We start from the raw sequence: 17,266 nt of genomic DNA, 5'->3' as shown, positions 1-17,266 counted from the left end.
CTTGTTCCACCAGCCCCATGGTGGTGCCGGAGGCCGCGGTGGACATTGTGGCCGGAGCGGTGGTCTGTCTGCCCACTGTTAGCACCGGGTTAGAGACGAGGGGGGGAAGGGGGCGGACACAGACGTGGGGAAGGGCGAGGTGAGGAAAGAGAAGAGACAAAGGAAGCAGAAGAAGATTAGAGTTAAAGTTTAGGTGGGGGATGGCTCCAGAATCCCTTTCTCAGGAGAGAGTGAAACAAGATTGGGCCGATAGACACTGAGAAGCATTTGCCTCCTTTCTCCTTAGAACACCCCAGTGGGGCTTCTTGTGCCCTGTGGGGCATGCGGGGCACACAACAGACAGGACAGTCCCATTAGTGTTGGTGTGACTGTGTGCCCATTCCTGGCAGTACAGCTTCACAGCAAAGTAACAGGAGGCAGGGTGCCAGATGCAGACAGACAAGGAGAGACGACCATGAACGCTCGCACATAGTGTCAGACGACGAAGAAGCCACAGACATAGCTGTCTGGGCACTGAGGTCAACACTGTCCCCCAAGGTGGATCCCATGGGTCTCTAACAGACCCTTGAGACTTCATTCTCCTATCACCCACCCGAACAACTGGGGCAGGCAGCCCGTCCAGACCTTACAAGTCACCCCGTACGCAGACTTCAATTTCATCCACCCCCACTTCAGCTGTTTCCCACACACAACATGGTGCTTAGAGTACTGAGGACAAGGAGGCCACAGGGCTGCCCAACAGACGCTTGGACGGATACAGGTGGCAGGCCAGGTGTTGGCAGCACAGACACTGGGTTGTCAAGTGAGGGACACAGACCCAACGACATGGAGGAGGCAGGACTGGGGCATAGCAGACCTCAGTAGCTACCCAACGAGAAAAGGCAAAAGGCCTTCTGGGCAGAGAATCTTAGGAGTGAGGACAGAAGCTGGGCCCCCGCCAGCCTGGAGGAAAGGGGCCGAGGGCCGGTGAAGGAGGGGGCTTTCTGTAGAATGAGGGTGGCACTCAGACACCATCTTTCCTGGGGAAGAATGTCTCACCTGAGAAATTCCGTGTGGCAAGCATAGTGGTGAGGATGGCTCCCTAAGGAGAAACAGAGACAGGGCTACCCTGTTAGTGTCTGCTCCATCCCCAGCTTACAAGCTCCGCCTCCCAGAGAAGTCAGAGTTTCAGAGCCGCTAGCAGTTACACTGAGGTAAGTCAAGACTCCTGAGAAGTGGCCATGGCCAGGAAGGCCTGCCACCATGATAGCTAAGCATAGCGGTTCTTAACCTTCCTAAATGCTGCGACACCTTAATACAGTTTCTCATGTCGTGGCGACCCTCGGCCATAAAGTTATCTCGTTACTACTTCATAACTGTAATTTTGCTACTGTTATGTTATGAATGACACGTAGGACCACCTGATATGTGACCCACAAAGGGGTCTCGACCCACAAGTTGAGAACCACTCTAACAGGCCCAGGGCAGTCAGGGCTGTCCTCGGGGCTTTGGGGAAACTCCAGGAAGCAATGGTTCCCAGGTCTAACCCTGTCCTTGACTGGCCAGCAACTATCAGGATCAGCCCTGTCCACCTGCCTCCCTAACCTGCTGGGCCCACTAGGACCCTTCTTCTTTGCTCTGGGCCCGTACTCCTTCAGCCCCCAGGATGCTGATGCTGGTGCTCTGCCAAGCTCAACCCTCGGAGCTGTTCCAGCATCTGGAATCCTCTGATCTGGACTTGTAAACAGGCATGGATTTGGGGTTCTCCTCCTTCCTCTTCTGCAGGTCCCACTGACACCCCTACTTCCAGCATGGGGCCCCCCAGGATGCAGGGATGGGGACTGAGTCCTGCCTACCTTGAGCTTCCTCCTTGCATTGAACTTCTTCAGACATTCCACAGTCTCCTGCCTGTGCATCATAGAGGCCACCGTGGAGCGTTGCTGTTGGGAGAAGGGAAGTCACAAGGCAGTGAGGATCTTTGGAAGTATCAGCCTTGTCCCCAAAAGGGAAAACCAAGGAAGCTTAGGAGAGAGGTTCAGGGCAGTGGCACTCTAGGGCCAGCCACGATGACAATGAGAGATCACTTGTTCCCACCTTCTGTCCCCAACTTATTTCCAAGTTCAAGTCTAGTCCTTCGTGGACCAGGGGAGTGGTCAGACACAAGGAACAGAAGCCCAGGGTCATCTTGAGGGTCTTGGATATACCCACCAGGAACTGATCCCCAGAGGTCGCCAGGGATGACTTACGCAGACCCATGGGTGCTTCAGGGCCTCATGGGCCGTGATGCGCTTGGCAGGGTTGATGGTCAACATCTGGTTGATGAGGTTTTTGGCTTCAGGAGTAACGGTGTCCCATTCAGGAGATGGGAACTACAGAAGGAAGTGGGGCACAAGGCAAGGCTGAAGCCCCTCCCCGGGGCAGAGCACATGGAGAGGAAGGGAGACCCAGGGTGTGGCAGCCCCCGCCCTCCACACCGGCGCCCACTCACATCATAGGCCCCAGCCTTGATCTGCTGGTACAGCTTGTGCTGGTCCTCATCCCAGAAAGGTGGGTAGCCCACCAGCAGGATATACAGGATCACCCCTGTGGATGGGGAGGTGAGCAGCATAGCCCTGGGGGGCACCAGGGTCAGTCCTCAGTGTCCCTTTGTGCCCCTCTGCCATGGGGAGGATGGCACAAAGAGCCGCTTCTCCCTGCTCCATCCCCACCCTACGTCACTAGGGAGCCTGGCCAGCCTCCTCTGCTGTATCCCCACCAGAAAGAGAAGAGCCCACCTAAGGAGCCACCTTGCCCTGTGGTCTGACAGCCCCTGGTCCCTGTATCCTGGTGTCCACTTGCTCTGGGCACAGACCTATAATGAGCACAGGCAGACAAACATAATGGCCCGGGGCACATGGGTAAATGTAGTCATGGTGTGAGATCCCTGCTAAGGCAGCCCAAAGGCAGGTATGGTACACATACTTGGCTCAGGGCAGGGTAAGCCAGCCACCTGCACCCTGCAGGGCAGAGGGAATGATCCCAGAAACGCTACCACACACACCATGCCACCCAGCCACCTCTCACACACAGGTCTTACCACACGCCCAGATGTCCACGGGTTTGCCATATGCCTCCTTCCGAAGGACCTCAGGAGACAGGTAGCCTGGCGTTCCCGCAAATCCTATCAAAGGGGAAGGGACCATGAAGGGCCATGAGGAGCTGCCAGCACCCTCTGCCCGCCCCCTGACACTCACCAAACCATGCCTGCTGGTCTCCCTGAACCTCGATGGCCAGGCCGAAGTCTGCCAGTTTCACTGCGGCCCCTTTGCATTTGCTGGCCAGAAGCAGGTTCTCAGGCTACAGGGAGAGAGCCGTCAGGGCACAGCGTTCACACCATGAGCAGTTGTGAGGGGCGGGGGACAAAACAGAGATGGCAGCAGTTTGCTGGACAGGGAGGCACAGTGTGCCTCCTAAAAGGAGGTCCTAGACCTATAGCTCCATTCCTCTCTGGGTCAAGGCTGGCAAGCCCCAGTCATTCAAAGGGAAGTTGGCTCTCAGTTTGAATGTGGATACCCTGCTTCCTAAAATGAGAACAAAATCTCCAGCTCACCCTCACAGACCACACAACAGCTCCAGCGCAGGGCTGCAGGGCTGCAGGGCTGCAGGGTTGCTCCAGCGCAGGGCTGCAGGGTTGCAGGGTTGCTCCAGCGCAGGGCTGCAGGGTTGCCCCACTGATAGATTGCCCCTCTCCTTTCTGACATGGTGGAGAGTTTAGGGGCTTGGGCAGTGGTCTTCACAGGACATGGGGGAACACCCAAGTCCCACCCAGCTCCAGTCAGCACTACTACACAGGACAGAAAGGAACCATGGGCTGCTTGGTTGTCTGCATCCACAAGTGGGAAAAGCAGACTCCTGGAAAATCATTCTTGTTTCAGCTGGAGGGACATTTGTTTTGTCCTGAAGAAGTGACCAGAGAGGCTGTTGTCTCTGGGCTGTTGAGGGCCTGAGACGCCCCTCTGCTATTGCTTCCCCGGGGCCTTTCTGTCTAACCTCCAACCATAGCAGCGCCCAAGGACCAAGTTCTCTGGGCAGCACTCAGCAGGCAGTTCCTGGCTTCTGACCACCAGGGGGCTCTTCAGCCCTTGGATCCCCTTGGTGAGTTCGTAGGTACCCTCACCATTCCAGAGACCTCATTCCTGGGATCACTCTGCAGCCAGACCACATACTGCCACATGGCCTGCTTTTATTACCCATCTCAGAGACTTTACATGGTGACTCCTGGAACCAGAATATGCCTGCCCACCTACACAGGAAGATGTGGGCTTCCTGAGTTGGGTGCTCAGGACCCATGGCAGACTGGAGCTTCACAAGGGCTCTAGCTTGGCAAGGATGTGAAGTAAGCAAGCCCAAGGCTACAGCTCACCTAGAACCCCCTCCCCTCTGGTGACAAGCAGGGGTCACGTTCAGTCTTGCCCATCTTCATTTTGCCATTGTAAGCATGGCAGGGGCCCCAGGCTCTCTGCTTCCACATTGAAAATGTGTCAATCAAATGGGAGCTTTAGAAGGTGCAAGGCAAGAAAGTCTGGGACCTTGGAGGAGGCAGCAGTTGGGCCAGAGGTGGAGCTGTACTCTGGTTCCTTCACAACCACCACCTGAGACATGCTAGCTGCACGGGCTCTTTCCTGCCTTGTCTTGACTGTGTAGTGTCAACCTAGCACTGTGTCATCTGTGAGTCTGCCTCATCAAGACAGTGGGATTTCCTCCAGGAAAGGAGGGGCGATCTTGTTTGCCCAGACCTGGAGACGTGAGGGAACACATGCATGTGTGCTTTAGCCTCAGCATTAACTCTCTCCAAGCGTAGTGCCCACACCTCATATAATCAGTGACATATACCCCCCTTGTCTCAGGGGTCTTGTGCATGGCTGACCCAGATAAGACAGAGCAAGGAATCGAGGATACATGGTGAGATGCAGGGGACATCCTGAGCCTAGTCTGTGTGACACCCTCCCTAGAACAGCTGCAAAGACTGGTTCTTGGCCTATGGCCTAAGAAAGGCATGCCCACCCCAGTTTGCACTGAGGCTCAGGGGAAGGTTGGCCTTAAAGACATTCAGGCCAGGACTGGCATCTATAGGGTCCCCAAACAGGTGGATTCAGCAAGAGGCTGAGCCAGGCCTTGGAAAAGGAGAGATTACAGGGAAGAAGGGGTGGGGGTGGGGGTCTTTAGAGAGCTCAGAGTCAATTGTTTTCTTCTCATGAGGCAGGGTCTCATGTGGACTTGGCTGCCGTCAAACCTGCTATGTACCCTAGGCTAACCTTGAACTCCTGAGCCTCTTGCTTCAACCTCCTAGGCACTAGGATTAAAGGGCTGAGCCATCACACTGAGCTACAGATTTTCTTTTGAACAGAGCCTGGAGCCCATAGTCTAGATGTGGGCATCATAGAATCAGAAAGAGAGGTCTGAGAGGAGTTGGCCAAGCCAGTCCATTCCTGACCCTGCCCCGAGTCACCCATGTCCCCAGCCTCAAGAGCTCCATCTCCGTAGGGGACTGGAAAACGAGAATCTGAGTGTACCTCTGTTAACCAGATGGTTCTAGAAGTGATAGAGGCACTGGGTTGTAAGTGTGCAGCTACATGTCACATGTGTGCACACCCATGCATGCACACACCCAGCTATTTATATCCGCATGCACTCATGCCTCTAATAATACACATATGCACATGGCCCAGCCCAGACCTGGACACACATGCATTCACACTCCTTTGTGCAAGTATACAGTATGCACACGCACCTTCCACACCCCACCTCCCTTGTACACCTCACCTCCTCTTACACAGTTTGTAGGTGAGGGTGACAACCTGTCACAGAACAGAGAAGAAACTCACCTTGAGGTCTCTGTGGACGACCCCCATTTGGTGACAATGGAGAACAGCCTCCAGGATCTGCTGGATGCAGTGACTATAGCAAACAGCAGGCAAGTTAGTTGAGTGGTCCTGGGTGGCCAGGAAGGAGAGCAGCAACAGGGGGCATGGGGGAGGCAGGAGTGCTGTGGGGTGCTGGGGTTCAATCCCCAGCCTGGGGGGAGCAAGGAAGATGGGGGGAATCATGGTAGAAGGAGATGTTGGCCACAAGGAAGTCCTTCCTCAGCCTCGAGGTCAGCTGTTCTAGTCCTTGCTCAGCTTCCCCTGCTGGGCCCAAGACAGGAAAGGGCGGGGCAGGTAGGAGCATGGGTGCCAGGTGATGTGGATAAGCCTGCCTGCTTTGGAGTGGCAACATTGCATTACTGATGCTTCTTCATCTCAGTAGGTATACCGCCTTGGTGTCCATCAGCCCAGCCTCATCCACATGAAGACATCTATTGGGCCTGGTGCCTTGATAGCCAGGGAACAGCTTGAGCACTGAAGTCTCCTCTGTTCCAGCTCTCTCTCTCTCTCTCTCTCTCTCTCTCTCTCTCTCTCTCTCTCTCTCTCTCTCTGTGACATCTATCGGTGGTAGACTCAGTCTTTTCCTGTCCTTCGACACATCAGGCTTAAGGCCACCAGCCCCATGGACGCAAAGGCCCTTTAGCCTGTGCTCAACTCCCCGCTGCCCCAGTAGCCTATGGAGCCAGGCGCGAGTCTCATGGGGCCTCACCCTAGGAACAGTGGAGTGACCAAAGATTGGCTTCTCTGAGATATGGAAACCACCTTTCTCAAACAGCACTCCCACCCCCGAGTCTGGCTACACGTGGACATGACCAGCATGGTACTATGAAGTATATTCAAGTTTTCTCCCCACGCAGCTCACCCTTGACTTCTGATGGATATGAACCTGAGGTTTGTGAGTTCTGAAAGAACCATATCCAATGCGTGAGAGGCAACCTTCCAGAATGCCGTCACCTCTCCCCTGTATGGGGGCCTTGACACCCCTTCTTCCAAGCCCTCTCCCAGGGTCCACCTTGGCCCCTCTCCTGTGTCTGCTGTTTTTGAAGGGGCCGTGTCACCGTAAGGAACTGCCATTTCTCGTGACATTCTATTCTGCCTGGCACCAGAGTCAAGCACTTGTCACTCAGGGTGATGCCAAGTCTCATGCAGGAGGTTAGGGGCAAGGCCTGTAGGACTGGGCATAGAATGTCTCACCCAAGTAAGCAGAACTCAGTCTTCTCACAGTCCAAACACACATACATCAGAACCAGTGGGGCCACAGCTGTAAGTTCAAATTCCTTTCCTCAGCCCTGCCAAGTGCAGAGGGCCTCTACTGAGCTGCCTAATGGCAAATGGGCCTCTCAGGCTATGTGAAATGGAGACCTGGGTTCTGTGGCTCTATTGACAGAGAATGGGAGCCACAGACTATAGGTCTCCAGCCACATCTGTGGTCTGCACAGCCCCACTTGGCTGACCTCCTTCTGTCTGGGATGTTCTTCCAAAGGATTGATTTATGGGCAACCACGGTCACCAGGAAGTGCCTACACCACTAGCGTGGGCCCAGCCTGCTCCACGCACTGCCGAGAATGCTGAAGGGCAGAGTCGGCACCTTCCTCAGTGAGCTTCCTCAAGCTCGGTCTTCAGAGAGACCATTTAAAGTCCAGTCAAGGCTCTAGGCCAGGCCCTGAGGTCTTACCCTCCGTGATAACATACATCATCAGCATGTGTGTAGCAGTGCACACTGTCCTGTCCTCCTGTCCCCCAGGCACCCCTCCTGGTGGTGCTGGGCCCCAGAAAAGCCTCTTTTGGTGCCCAGAGGTCTAGCCTATGCTGCTGAGCTAATGATCTTCCCTTTCTGGCATAGGTCAGTTTCCACAAAGGTGGAAGCTTCTCATTATCTGTCACAGCCACCCTGAGAGGGTCACTCGTACTACAGGATAAGCTGGTTGGCAAGCCAAGGCTCTCCAGGAGAACATGGCACCAAGCTATGGGAGGGAAAGTGACAACAGGCTAGGGCACTCACCCAGCCAGAGAATGGTGGCCCAGGGAACTCTCTTTAGGGACTTTACCTCATGCTGCTCTGGCCCATGCTACCTCCATCACCAGGCAGCAATACTTTCTTAGTGTCTTAGTTTGGAAGTCACTCTGTGGCCTGAATTTACCATCAAGCAGCACTGGCTAGGTTCTGGACATGATTCTCATCTTGGGACCTAGTCAGCATACAGTAGCTGGGACTACAGGTGCATGCTGGGACGTAGTCAGCACACAGTAGCTGGGACTACAGGTGCATGCTGCTGTGCCTGGCTTCTAGGACTTTCAAGAATAAGTCTCAGTGCTCCGAACTTTGTTTTCCTTGTTTTGTAAAAGGACTTGGTTACCTCTAAGTTTCCCCCACAAACTCCAAAATAAAAGCTCCGAGTCTCTCTAAAAGGAACCTCCAGCTACCTTGGATAGAAATGGGTTCAGAAAAGATCCTCTTGTCTGCCTTCCTGTTCTGGGCATTAGGAATCTGCTTCTTAATCTAGCCAGATGGTGTCAGCCCATCTCCCTGGTGCTTTCTCTCAACCTGAGCACACGTTTTACTGTAGCCAGTGTTGAGATCCACCCTGAGGTGGGTCAATGGCTGTGAGGTAACAACCTAACCAGACTCCTCATTAGGTACCAAAGTCCGTAAAGGTCCAGCCAGCAGATCGCAGGGACCGGAGGAGTCCGGGCTGTGTGTTCTCCCTCCTCAGTGTGGGGAACAGCCCCATCGAGAAAGAGGCCTGGGCTACAGAATAACCGGCCTTAGGTACTGGGGCTGTCATACGAGTGGGGTGTAGCCTTTTCATGGGGATTCCTTGGCTACTCCCCCTGCTTCTCAGGACTCAGGCTGCCCACCCTTCCTCACAGCCTGACCACTAAGCGTGCATCTCCCTTGGATTTCTAAATACCGGAGAGACAATTCCCATGTCTTCTTGGCCAGGGATAGGTCCAGGAAACCTTAAATACGTGTGACACTCTACATAGGGTTTCCCTGGCAAGCAGCAGGGACTCCTGTCCTCTGAGACATTCGTGATGGTGCCTAACAAGGTCACAGAGCACTTTCCTCTCTCAGCCTACAGGTTCCCATGACCTGGAAAGTCTAAGAATGTGGGAACTCAAGGCCACTCTCTGTCTTGAGCCCTCCTGGACCCAATAGGTCTTGGACAAGGTTGTCTCCCCTATGGGATCTGGAGGGTTTTGATGCAGGCCAGGCACGTTAGAGCCACCAGAGGGCGCTGTGGACCTTTCAGAGATAGGCTGAGGCTGGAGCCATTGTGTGACCCTGGATGGATACCAGGACAGTATTCTTGAGGTGAGTTCTGACTCCAATGGTAGAAGCAGCCCCCTGGGTTGGAGAACAAAGCTTACAGGGAACCCCACACCACATGGGGTTATATTAATAAAGGAGGGCCAAGCACTGGAAGACTTTGATAAGGAGGGAAGGAGTATCAGACCCATGCAGGTTACTTGGAAGGGGCATAGCTTCTCAGCCTAGTGCCCCACATATTTCCTACCTATCATTTTAGGTTAGGGAAAGGGGCTCCCTTTCCCTTTATGCTTCTCTTATAAGTGGAATATAAGGAAAATTTTTTTATTTTCCTCCAGTCCACAGGACAGAGCTTTGTAAAGATGTTTTGCAAAAAATAGTATTTTTCTTAGGGGAGCCTTTGAAAGGACTCAGTGTCCTTAGTTTCCTGAGACTGAAGATTGGGGTCACAGGCTTGTCCCACCCTGTCCTTCTTTGTGGCTTGGCCTTTGGTGCCTGGCTCCATGGGGGAAGACCTAAGAGGCTACAATGAGCCAGGGTGTTCATGGATTCCCACAGAGACTTGGGGCCTACAGTGAAAAGCAAGACTTCCTGCTAGTGCAGAATCAAGTCAGATAAATAATATCCACTTTTCTCAATTACAGATATAATGCATATTCACTAGAGACAAGCTTTAAAACAGACAAGATAGAAAATTTAAAACCACCCATAACTCAACTGCTTGGAGAGGACCCCTGCGTCCCCCCTGAACCCCCTGCCTTTAAATGCACATCTATTTCTGTGGCCAGGCAATGGTGGACAGGGCCCACAAGCAGGGAGTGGGCATCCACAGAATCCCTGAGGTAAGACCCAGTCAGGATAGCACCTGACACGGGCCCCAGGAGCCCTTCCAGAGACAGACCCATCCTCACCTCAGCTGACACCCTTCAGTCTGGCCCCCAGAAGCCATGCTATAAACAGGCCTCTCCGGGCCATCATCTTTCATTGCCCTGGCAAAAACTGACCCAGAGAGAAAAACTATCCAAACGTTCATGAAGAATCTAGGCCTGGATGGAATCCAAGTGCCTCCACTCACCCACATACCAGAAACTTGAGGATTTAGGGTTCAGACCTCTGATTGGCATCCTGGCTGGGAGGACGAACAGCCCCTTGGCCCTGAACTAAGGTTTCACATCGCCCTGGCCTCTTCTATTGCCCTGGAGTGAGGTGGGCATGTGGTCAGGAGCTTTTCGTGGAGAACCAGCAGTAGCGTTTCTAGCAGCAACCAGTACAATGTTGTGCTCAAGGTGGCTCTGGGAGGACATTATGGATGGGGATTGGGTCCTGGACTGTCTTTCTTAGAACGTCGCATTGCGTGCTTGTCCGTGAGAAGCTAACGGACTGTGGGCGGGATGTCCAAGAGAAAAGCAGAGTGACGCCAAGGTTCCTCTCCTTTACCATCCCAAGAAGAGAGCCTCTCTATGTGCAGGCTGGGCGGCCCCCCACTAGGCCCACACCTCTGTGCTGACACTCCTAATCAGCTGACCTCTGAGGGGCCATGGAAATGACAGGGTCACACAGGACAAACGTGGGTTACAGAAGGGGCAGGTATGGCATTAAACAAGGAAAGAGCCAGAGGTTAGGAAAGGGCACAGCGTGAAGCTCCACACCCACCTGGCATCAGCCTCGCTGTAGTACTCTCTTGCCACGATGTCCTCAAAGAGCTCCCCACCAGTGACCCTATGAGGAAAGCACATAGTCATGGATCCTGGAGATCCTCCTCACCCTGATACCCCATCACTGTCACCACCATTACCTATCATCACCACCACCACTATGACCACTGTCACACTATCACTGCCACTGCCTCCACCACAGTCATCACCATCACCACCACCATGACCAGCACAGTCATCACCATCACCACCACCATGACCACCACAGTCATCGCCATCACTGCCACCACAGTCATCACCATCACCGTCACCATGAACACCACAGTCATCACCATCACCATGACCATGACCACCTCAGTCAGTGCCATCACTACCACCAGTCATCACCATCACTGTCACCATGACTACCACAGTCAGCACCATCACCACCACCATGACCACCACAGTCATCGCCATCACTGCCACCACCACAGTCAGCGCCATCACTGTCACCATGAACACCACAGTCAGCACCATCACCACCACCATGACCACCACAGTCAGTGCCATCACTGTCACCATGAACACCACAGTCAGTGCCATCACCATGACCATGACCACCTCAGTCAGTGTCATCACTGCCACCAGTCATCACCATCACTGTCACCATGAACACCACAGTCAGCGCCATCACCACCACCATGACCACCACAGTCAGTGCCATCACTGTCACCATGAACACCACAGTCAGTGCCATCACCATGACCACTACAATCAGCACCATCACCATGAACACCACAGTCAGCGCCATCACTGTCACCATGACCACCACAGTTATTACCATCACCATGACCACCACAGTCAGTGCCATCACCATATCCACCACAGTCATTGCCATCACCGTCACCATGACCACCACAATCATTACTATCACCATAACCACTACAGTCATCATCATTACTGTCACTACCTCCTCCATCACTGTTCTCACATCATCTTCATTATATCATCATGACCACCATCAATGTTAACACCTTATCATCACCACTGCCACCAATGCTACTGTCACCCTCACCATTGCCATCGCTGCTACCATCTCACCACCATGACTACCATCACTGTCACCATACCATCATCACCATCACCTCCATTCTCACCGCCCCCCCCCAGAGTGACAACTTATCAAGGGCATACTTGTTCACCCCTGGTGGCATTGAAAGCTTCTTTCTTCACACCTGTACCCTGAGAAAACTGAGTTTCTTACACCTAAGTGGGCTCCCCAGAGCAGGCAGCACACAGGTTTGAGCCAGGGCCTCCCAGTATTACACCCTGCTTTCTGACCCTTAATGCTAGGTCTGAGAATATCTGGCTTCCCCTATTCAATGCCCTGCTGTCTTGGGCCAGATATGAGGATCACACAGTGGATTTAATAGTATCTGGATCTGGCCTCCATAGTGAGCTGAGGTCTTGAAAGACTTGAATTCCTGTCCCCATGAGACCATAGACAACATAGGTAGTGTACTCTGTCTACACACTCTCCTGTCCTTTGTCTCTGTCTCCACCCATTAAATGCTCATGGCAAAGTGAAAATAGCAACACTGTGAATGTGTGGTTTGCCCATCTGTGGACCAGGAGAATCAGATCCAGCAGTAGCCCAGGTAAGGGGCTGCTATCCCCAGTGCTGTGTGATTGATAGCTTGAGTCTTGGCAAAAAAGAAAATTCTTGAACCAAGCTTTGAAAACTCAAGTCTGGACAGAGAAAATGGCGTAAGGCCAGTGTATCTTGGTGTAGAGCTGTAGTTTAAAGGATGCTCTTGGAGGTGCCAGATGTGTGCCAGGGCCAGGCTCCTTGAGTTACTGCATGTGTTCAGGCACTTGCACGCTGGTGTGTGGACATCAGGGTCATCTCTTGGTCCAGAGTCACGGGGCAGGGAGCTGGGCCTCTACTGAGCTGGCTGATGTGGGATATATGGGGTCACTGTTGGGAGCCCTGCTCTGTAACTTCCATGCTTAGGCCTGGTGTGTACCGGTCACCTCCCCAAACCTGCAAAGCTCCCAACTGACAAGGCCTTGAGGCCTGTTGGGGTGCTACCAAACCACCTCAGAACCTGCAACCCTGGAAGCTCCAGAAGTATGGGAGGGTATTTTGGCCTTCTGTCCAGACCACCTCCTCAGACTCTCCCTGCAGCTGTCTGCCTGCCATGTGTTGGGAGGTCTGAGAGGTAAATGTGTCACACATATATATATATCCACATCCATCCCTCCTCCACCCACTCTCTTTCCTTCTCAGCTCCTGAAACAAGTGCACCCATCCATTGGCCATCAGGGGCCCTGGACACGGCCATCCTCAGCCCATAGGCCTCTGTTTGTGGAGAAGACAGGATAGCGAAAGATTCTGGGGCACACAGAGGGAAAGTGAGCTTGCCCCACCTCAGGCCATGGGACTGAGGTCTCAGCACAGATTCAGTCAGACTGCAGCCTGTTGTGTAGCTGAAAATTCTAGGCAGGGTCTTGTGGGTCACACAGAGGTAGCCAAGAAATAAATTCCACGCATGGGCAGCCTAGCTCTTCACCAGAACATGCTCCAAGGCAGAGAACGCTAAGGTCCGAATGTCCAACGGCCTGGACGTCTGTCAGGCCATTTGAGGGAGGAAGAGCTGAGAAGTGGCCCTAGGGAAGCTCCTCCTGTTCTCATGCAGCCTGTTGCTCAAGGGCAGCCAGAGGGCATGAGGTAACCATAGTAACAGTGCTAGAGCCAAGCTTCCCTGGCCTTACAGTCTGGAGCCCACCAGGACAGGCCAAAGCCCCTGGGCCCCCACGCAGCCCAGGGTCCTGAAGCAGCCCTGATTCACAGACAGCTAAATATAGCGCTGCTTAGCAGGAGCTGTCAAGATTGAGGGAGATGAGATCATCGCTTCTAAATCCGGCAGGAAGTGAGAGGCGGAGTTGGCCCCAAACGCCTTCTCACTCAGCTACTGCACACACACTCATGCAAACACACTCACATATGCGTGCATGCGTGCGCTTGTGCACACACGCGCGTACACACACACACACACACACACAGAGGCCTGTATCCCCAAAACACACCCAGTCACACTTATAAAACCGACATGCATATACACTCATGGACTCTACACAAAGCATCTCATGCTCACTCTAAGCTCAGGCACTGTCACACATATGCGTGCACATACATCCTTCTACCCACATTCATCAACATGCATGCTCATGCCAGCTAGCTGTGCCCCCAACGCAGCAAGGCAGGCCTCAGAAGGGAGGAAGGTGAATGGACACTGGCTGCTCTCCGTGGTCTTCCCTCCACTGCCCCAACTGACCAGCTTTCTGCATGGAGGACGCCCTCAGCATGTCAGACTCAGACTGTGGGTAAAAACTTGTGCAGAGCCAAATCAGTGGTGGCTAGGCTGGGTATGGGTGGGAACGAGGTAACCCCCTACAGAGGTGCACTCAAGGAGTGTCCTGATGCAGGAACAGGATGTTCCTGAATCTGAGGAGGCTGTGAGCCCATGCCAGGAGTGAAAGTAGGTAAGGGTCCTTGGATCTGGCACTTACAGATCGAAGACCAGGTAGTGAAATCCCTCTTCAGAGATGCTGTCATGGAGGCGTACTGCAGAGACAGAGAAGTCATGAGGAGCAGGAGGTAGCCCAGGATATTCCCTACTGCCCACCTCCATCCTGTCAGGGCCCACATAGCACCAGTGCTGCAAGCCTGGGGGAGGGAACTCCTCTCTGTGGCTCACAGGGTCTCCACCAAGGTAAGGAGGTTGCCTGGGGCTGGGGGAAGATATGAGCTAGCTTGAGGTACTGCATGCTGAGCCTGAGAGAGCACTGCTGAGCCTGAGGGAGCACTGCTGAGCCTGAGGGAGCACTGCTAAGCCTGAAGGAGCACCATAGAGCCCTGAGGGCGCATCATGGAGCTCTAGGCAGCACCTCACCCTTCTACTGGCCCCCTTTCTGCTCTCCTATTTCCCTTACCAAGGAGAAACACTGCAAAGGCTCACTGCTGAGCCCCTAATAGGAACCATGTCATCATGGGAGAGGTTTCTGCAGGAAACAAACCTATTTTCCATTCTGGACTGTCCTCAGCAGGACAGGGCCTCCACTCAGAAGGATTACCAGGTGTGGTATCTTTCAGAGACTTATGACTCCTTTTTGCCAGTGGGATCTAACATTCTCCCTCTCTCTGGCCTATCCACACCAGTTGCTGAACTTGTATTCAGTGTCTGCCTGGGCTAGGCTGGGGCTGATGGCCTCTGAGGAAGGAGGAACGCACACGCTGCTGGCGATGGCGTGAGGGAGCTGCACTTTGCACACACAGTGAGGATTCTCTAGGACTGAGTCCCTCTGGGCCCTGCTCTCCCACATGCAGATCCTGCTCTCTGCTCTGAGCCCCTTGCATGTGCATCAGCTCACCAACCACCCCTGCAGGCTGCAGAAAAGGGAGCTCGAGCAGGGAGGTTGAGGAACCAGCCGAGGGCACACAGCTCACAAAGGGTGAAATGAGGCTGTGTCGGGGAGCTGGGGTCTGGCTCCAGGGAGTGCACTGTGCCAGCCCTGGCCCTGGCGCTCTTGGGATCTTAAGTTCTTGCTGTCTTTCACCACCTAAGACTGGGCCACGAGGCTGGAGGGTGAAGAGCAGCCACCTTCTCCCTGGTCCCACAGGACTCCAGGACCTCAGGCAGAAACAGCCTACACAATTCCTGCTCCTGGCACCCTCCCCTCTGTCCTAGTTTTCTAGCCGGCTGCCGGCACCCTCCCTCCTGGCACTAGTCTTCCCAGGCACCCTCCTGATTGTATCCTTATGCCTAGGAACTCCAATCTGTCCTACGCCCCCACTTGGTTCCAGACACCTTAACCCCATAATGCATTTCACCTCATGTATACCTTTAGCACACCAGGCCCCAGGCCCTCCATAGAGATAAGAAACAGAAAGACACCCATTGTGGCCACCAAAGTAGCAGTGTGAATTGGGAGGGACCCCCCTTACCTGAGCCCAGTCTGCAGCTCTGTAAAATGGAAGAATCCCCTGTCTGTAGGGTGCTGTGAATTGTGTTTCTGTGTGAAGCAGTGAGTGCTCCCTGAGCCACAGCCCTGTGTCTGTCACCGTTGTCACTGTAGTATAATAAACACCCGATGACTGAGGTGTTTTCTGAAGCCCATGGCAGTGGCCTAGAAGCAGCCACTATGGATGCAGGACCTCACATTTCTCCTCCACTTTCTGGCTCTAAGCTCAGTAGCATAGCTTCCCTGACCTTACCCAACCCATCCACTGGGACCCACATCCTGGTTATCTCTCTGGGCTATCAGAGCCCCTTAGTGAGGACAAATCTGTTCTACTTGGTCCCCTAGACTCTCTACTTCTACCTGGGTCTCCACTCTGTCCAGGCTGACCTGTGTCTTCCTAAGTCAAGATGAGTCCCTGGTGCCTGCTGGAACCCTCCTTCTAGGACCTGCCAACAAAATCCCTGAGGCTGATCCAGAGCACATTCTTCTGACGCCTTCCTTCTGGGGGGCCTATCAGGGTGGCCTGTCTGAGATGGCTCAGCTGCCTCCCCTCTGGGACATGCCACTCTGAGCAGAGAAGTGTCCCAGCAGTCCCAAGGGGGACCTTCTTCCATCTATCTCTGAAGGCAGTGCTTCAAGAAGGCCTAGCTGGTCCTTGGAGTTACCCCATTGCCCCCTAGGGTCTCCAGGAAAGACTGCTGGGGGCTACCTGTCCTCAGCCATCTACCTAGAGACCAAAGAGACTTGGCTCATCTTGACCAAAGAGGTGTGTCCCATCTCCTTTCTAAGACTCAGTTTCCTCCTGCAGAAGGAACTATGGGGCTCTGTGTATGTGGGATTAAGGTTGTAGGCATGTGGACACCATTTTAAAAACAGGTGCTTATTTTAATGGTTTCAAATAAACCTTAACCAGCACATTAGACCTGTGAGTTCACAGAGAAGGCTAAGGGAAAACATGACAGAATTGTGACAAAATCTATTTAAGGACACAAAGTAAATGGCACTTTTTAAGCTGGTATTTAAAGGTGGTGATCTCTGTATAAGGTGGGTAGGTCCACCATAGCTCCTTGCCAGGCCAGCCAGGAAGGTCTGGGTCAGGTGACCAGCGGCAAACCTCACCCAGAGTCAACTTATTCACCTGGGTCTCTCAGGGGAGAGGAATGACCGTGCCCCTCTTCTTGTTCTGCTGTGGGACTTCCTGCTACTGGGGACCCCTTTTCCTTGAGCTCATCAAGGCTCAAGGGCTCAGACTCCCAAGCCAAGCTAGGGTTGTAGCTTCCGAGGGCAAACAAGCTTGGAGCCCCCAAGCATTCAAAGATTTGGGGGGGTCCTTCTGCTGCAAGTCAAGCATGTGATATCAATAGTGGGCTAGCTCTCAGAAGTCCTGGCTGAGGCAAGCGACCTAAGGCAACCTGGGAGAGTGTCTCTTCTGGCACAAAAAAGGGGCAGAAATT

The 17,266-nt window shown here is 53.6% G+C and overlaps 1 protein-coding gene across 17 annotated transcripts in view; it reads right to left on the bottom strand.

Annotated features, from left to right (window-relative positions):
* Positions 1-17,266, bottom strand: part of Camk2b (calcium/calmodulin dependent protein kinase II beta) — an 87,935-nt gene that overhangs the window by 15,388 nt on the left and 55,281 nt on the right. For 10 of the 17 annotated variants that reach the window (XM_034509295.2, XM_034509287.2, XM_034509288.2 and 7 more), the window contains exons 4-12: positions 14,361-14,415; positions 10,807-10,872; positions 5,844-5,916; positions 3,213-3,315; positions 3,056-3,139; positions 2,468-2,562; positions 2,226-2,348; positions 1,836-1,919; positions 1,039-1,081 (exon numbers count right to left, since the gene is read on the bottom strand). In XM_034509295.2, the coding sequence (XP_034365186.1) occupies positions 1,039-1,081; positions 1,836-1,919; positions 2,226-2,348; positions 2,468-2,562; positions 3,056-3,139; positions 3,213-3,315; positions 5,844-5,916; positions 10,807-10,872; positions 14,361-14,415 (726 nt within the window). Of the gene's footprint in view, positions 76-1,038; positions 1,082-1,835; positions 1,920-2,225; positions 2,349-2,467; positions 2,563-3,055; positions 3,140-3,212; positions 3,316-5,843; positions 5,917-10,806; positions 10,873-14,360; positions 14,416-17,266 lie in introns of all 17 variants that reach the window. The other 7 variants (XM_076938165.1, XM_034509284.2, XM_034509283.2 and 4 more) reach the window with 1 other exon arrangement.

Source organism: Arvicanthis niloticus, chromosome 7 (genome assembly GCF_011762505.2).
Source record: "Arvicanthis niloticus isolate mArvNil1 chromosome 7, mArvNil1.pat.X, whole genome shotgun sequence".
Lineage (NCBI taxonomy): Eukaryota > Metazoa > Chordata > Mammalia > Rodentia > Muridae > Arvicanthis > Arvicanthis niloticus.
This window is presented reverse-complemented; position numbering and strand designations above follow the sequence as displayed.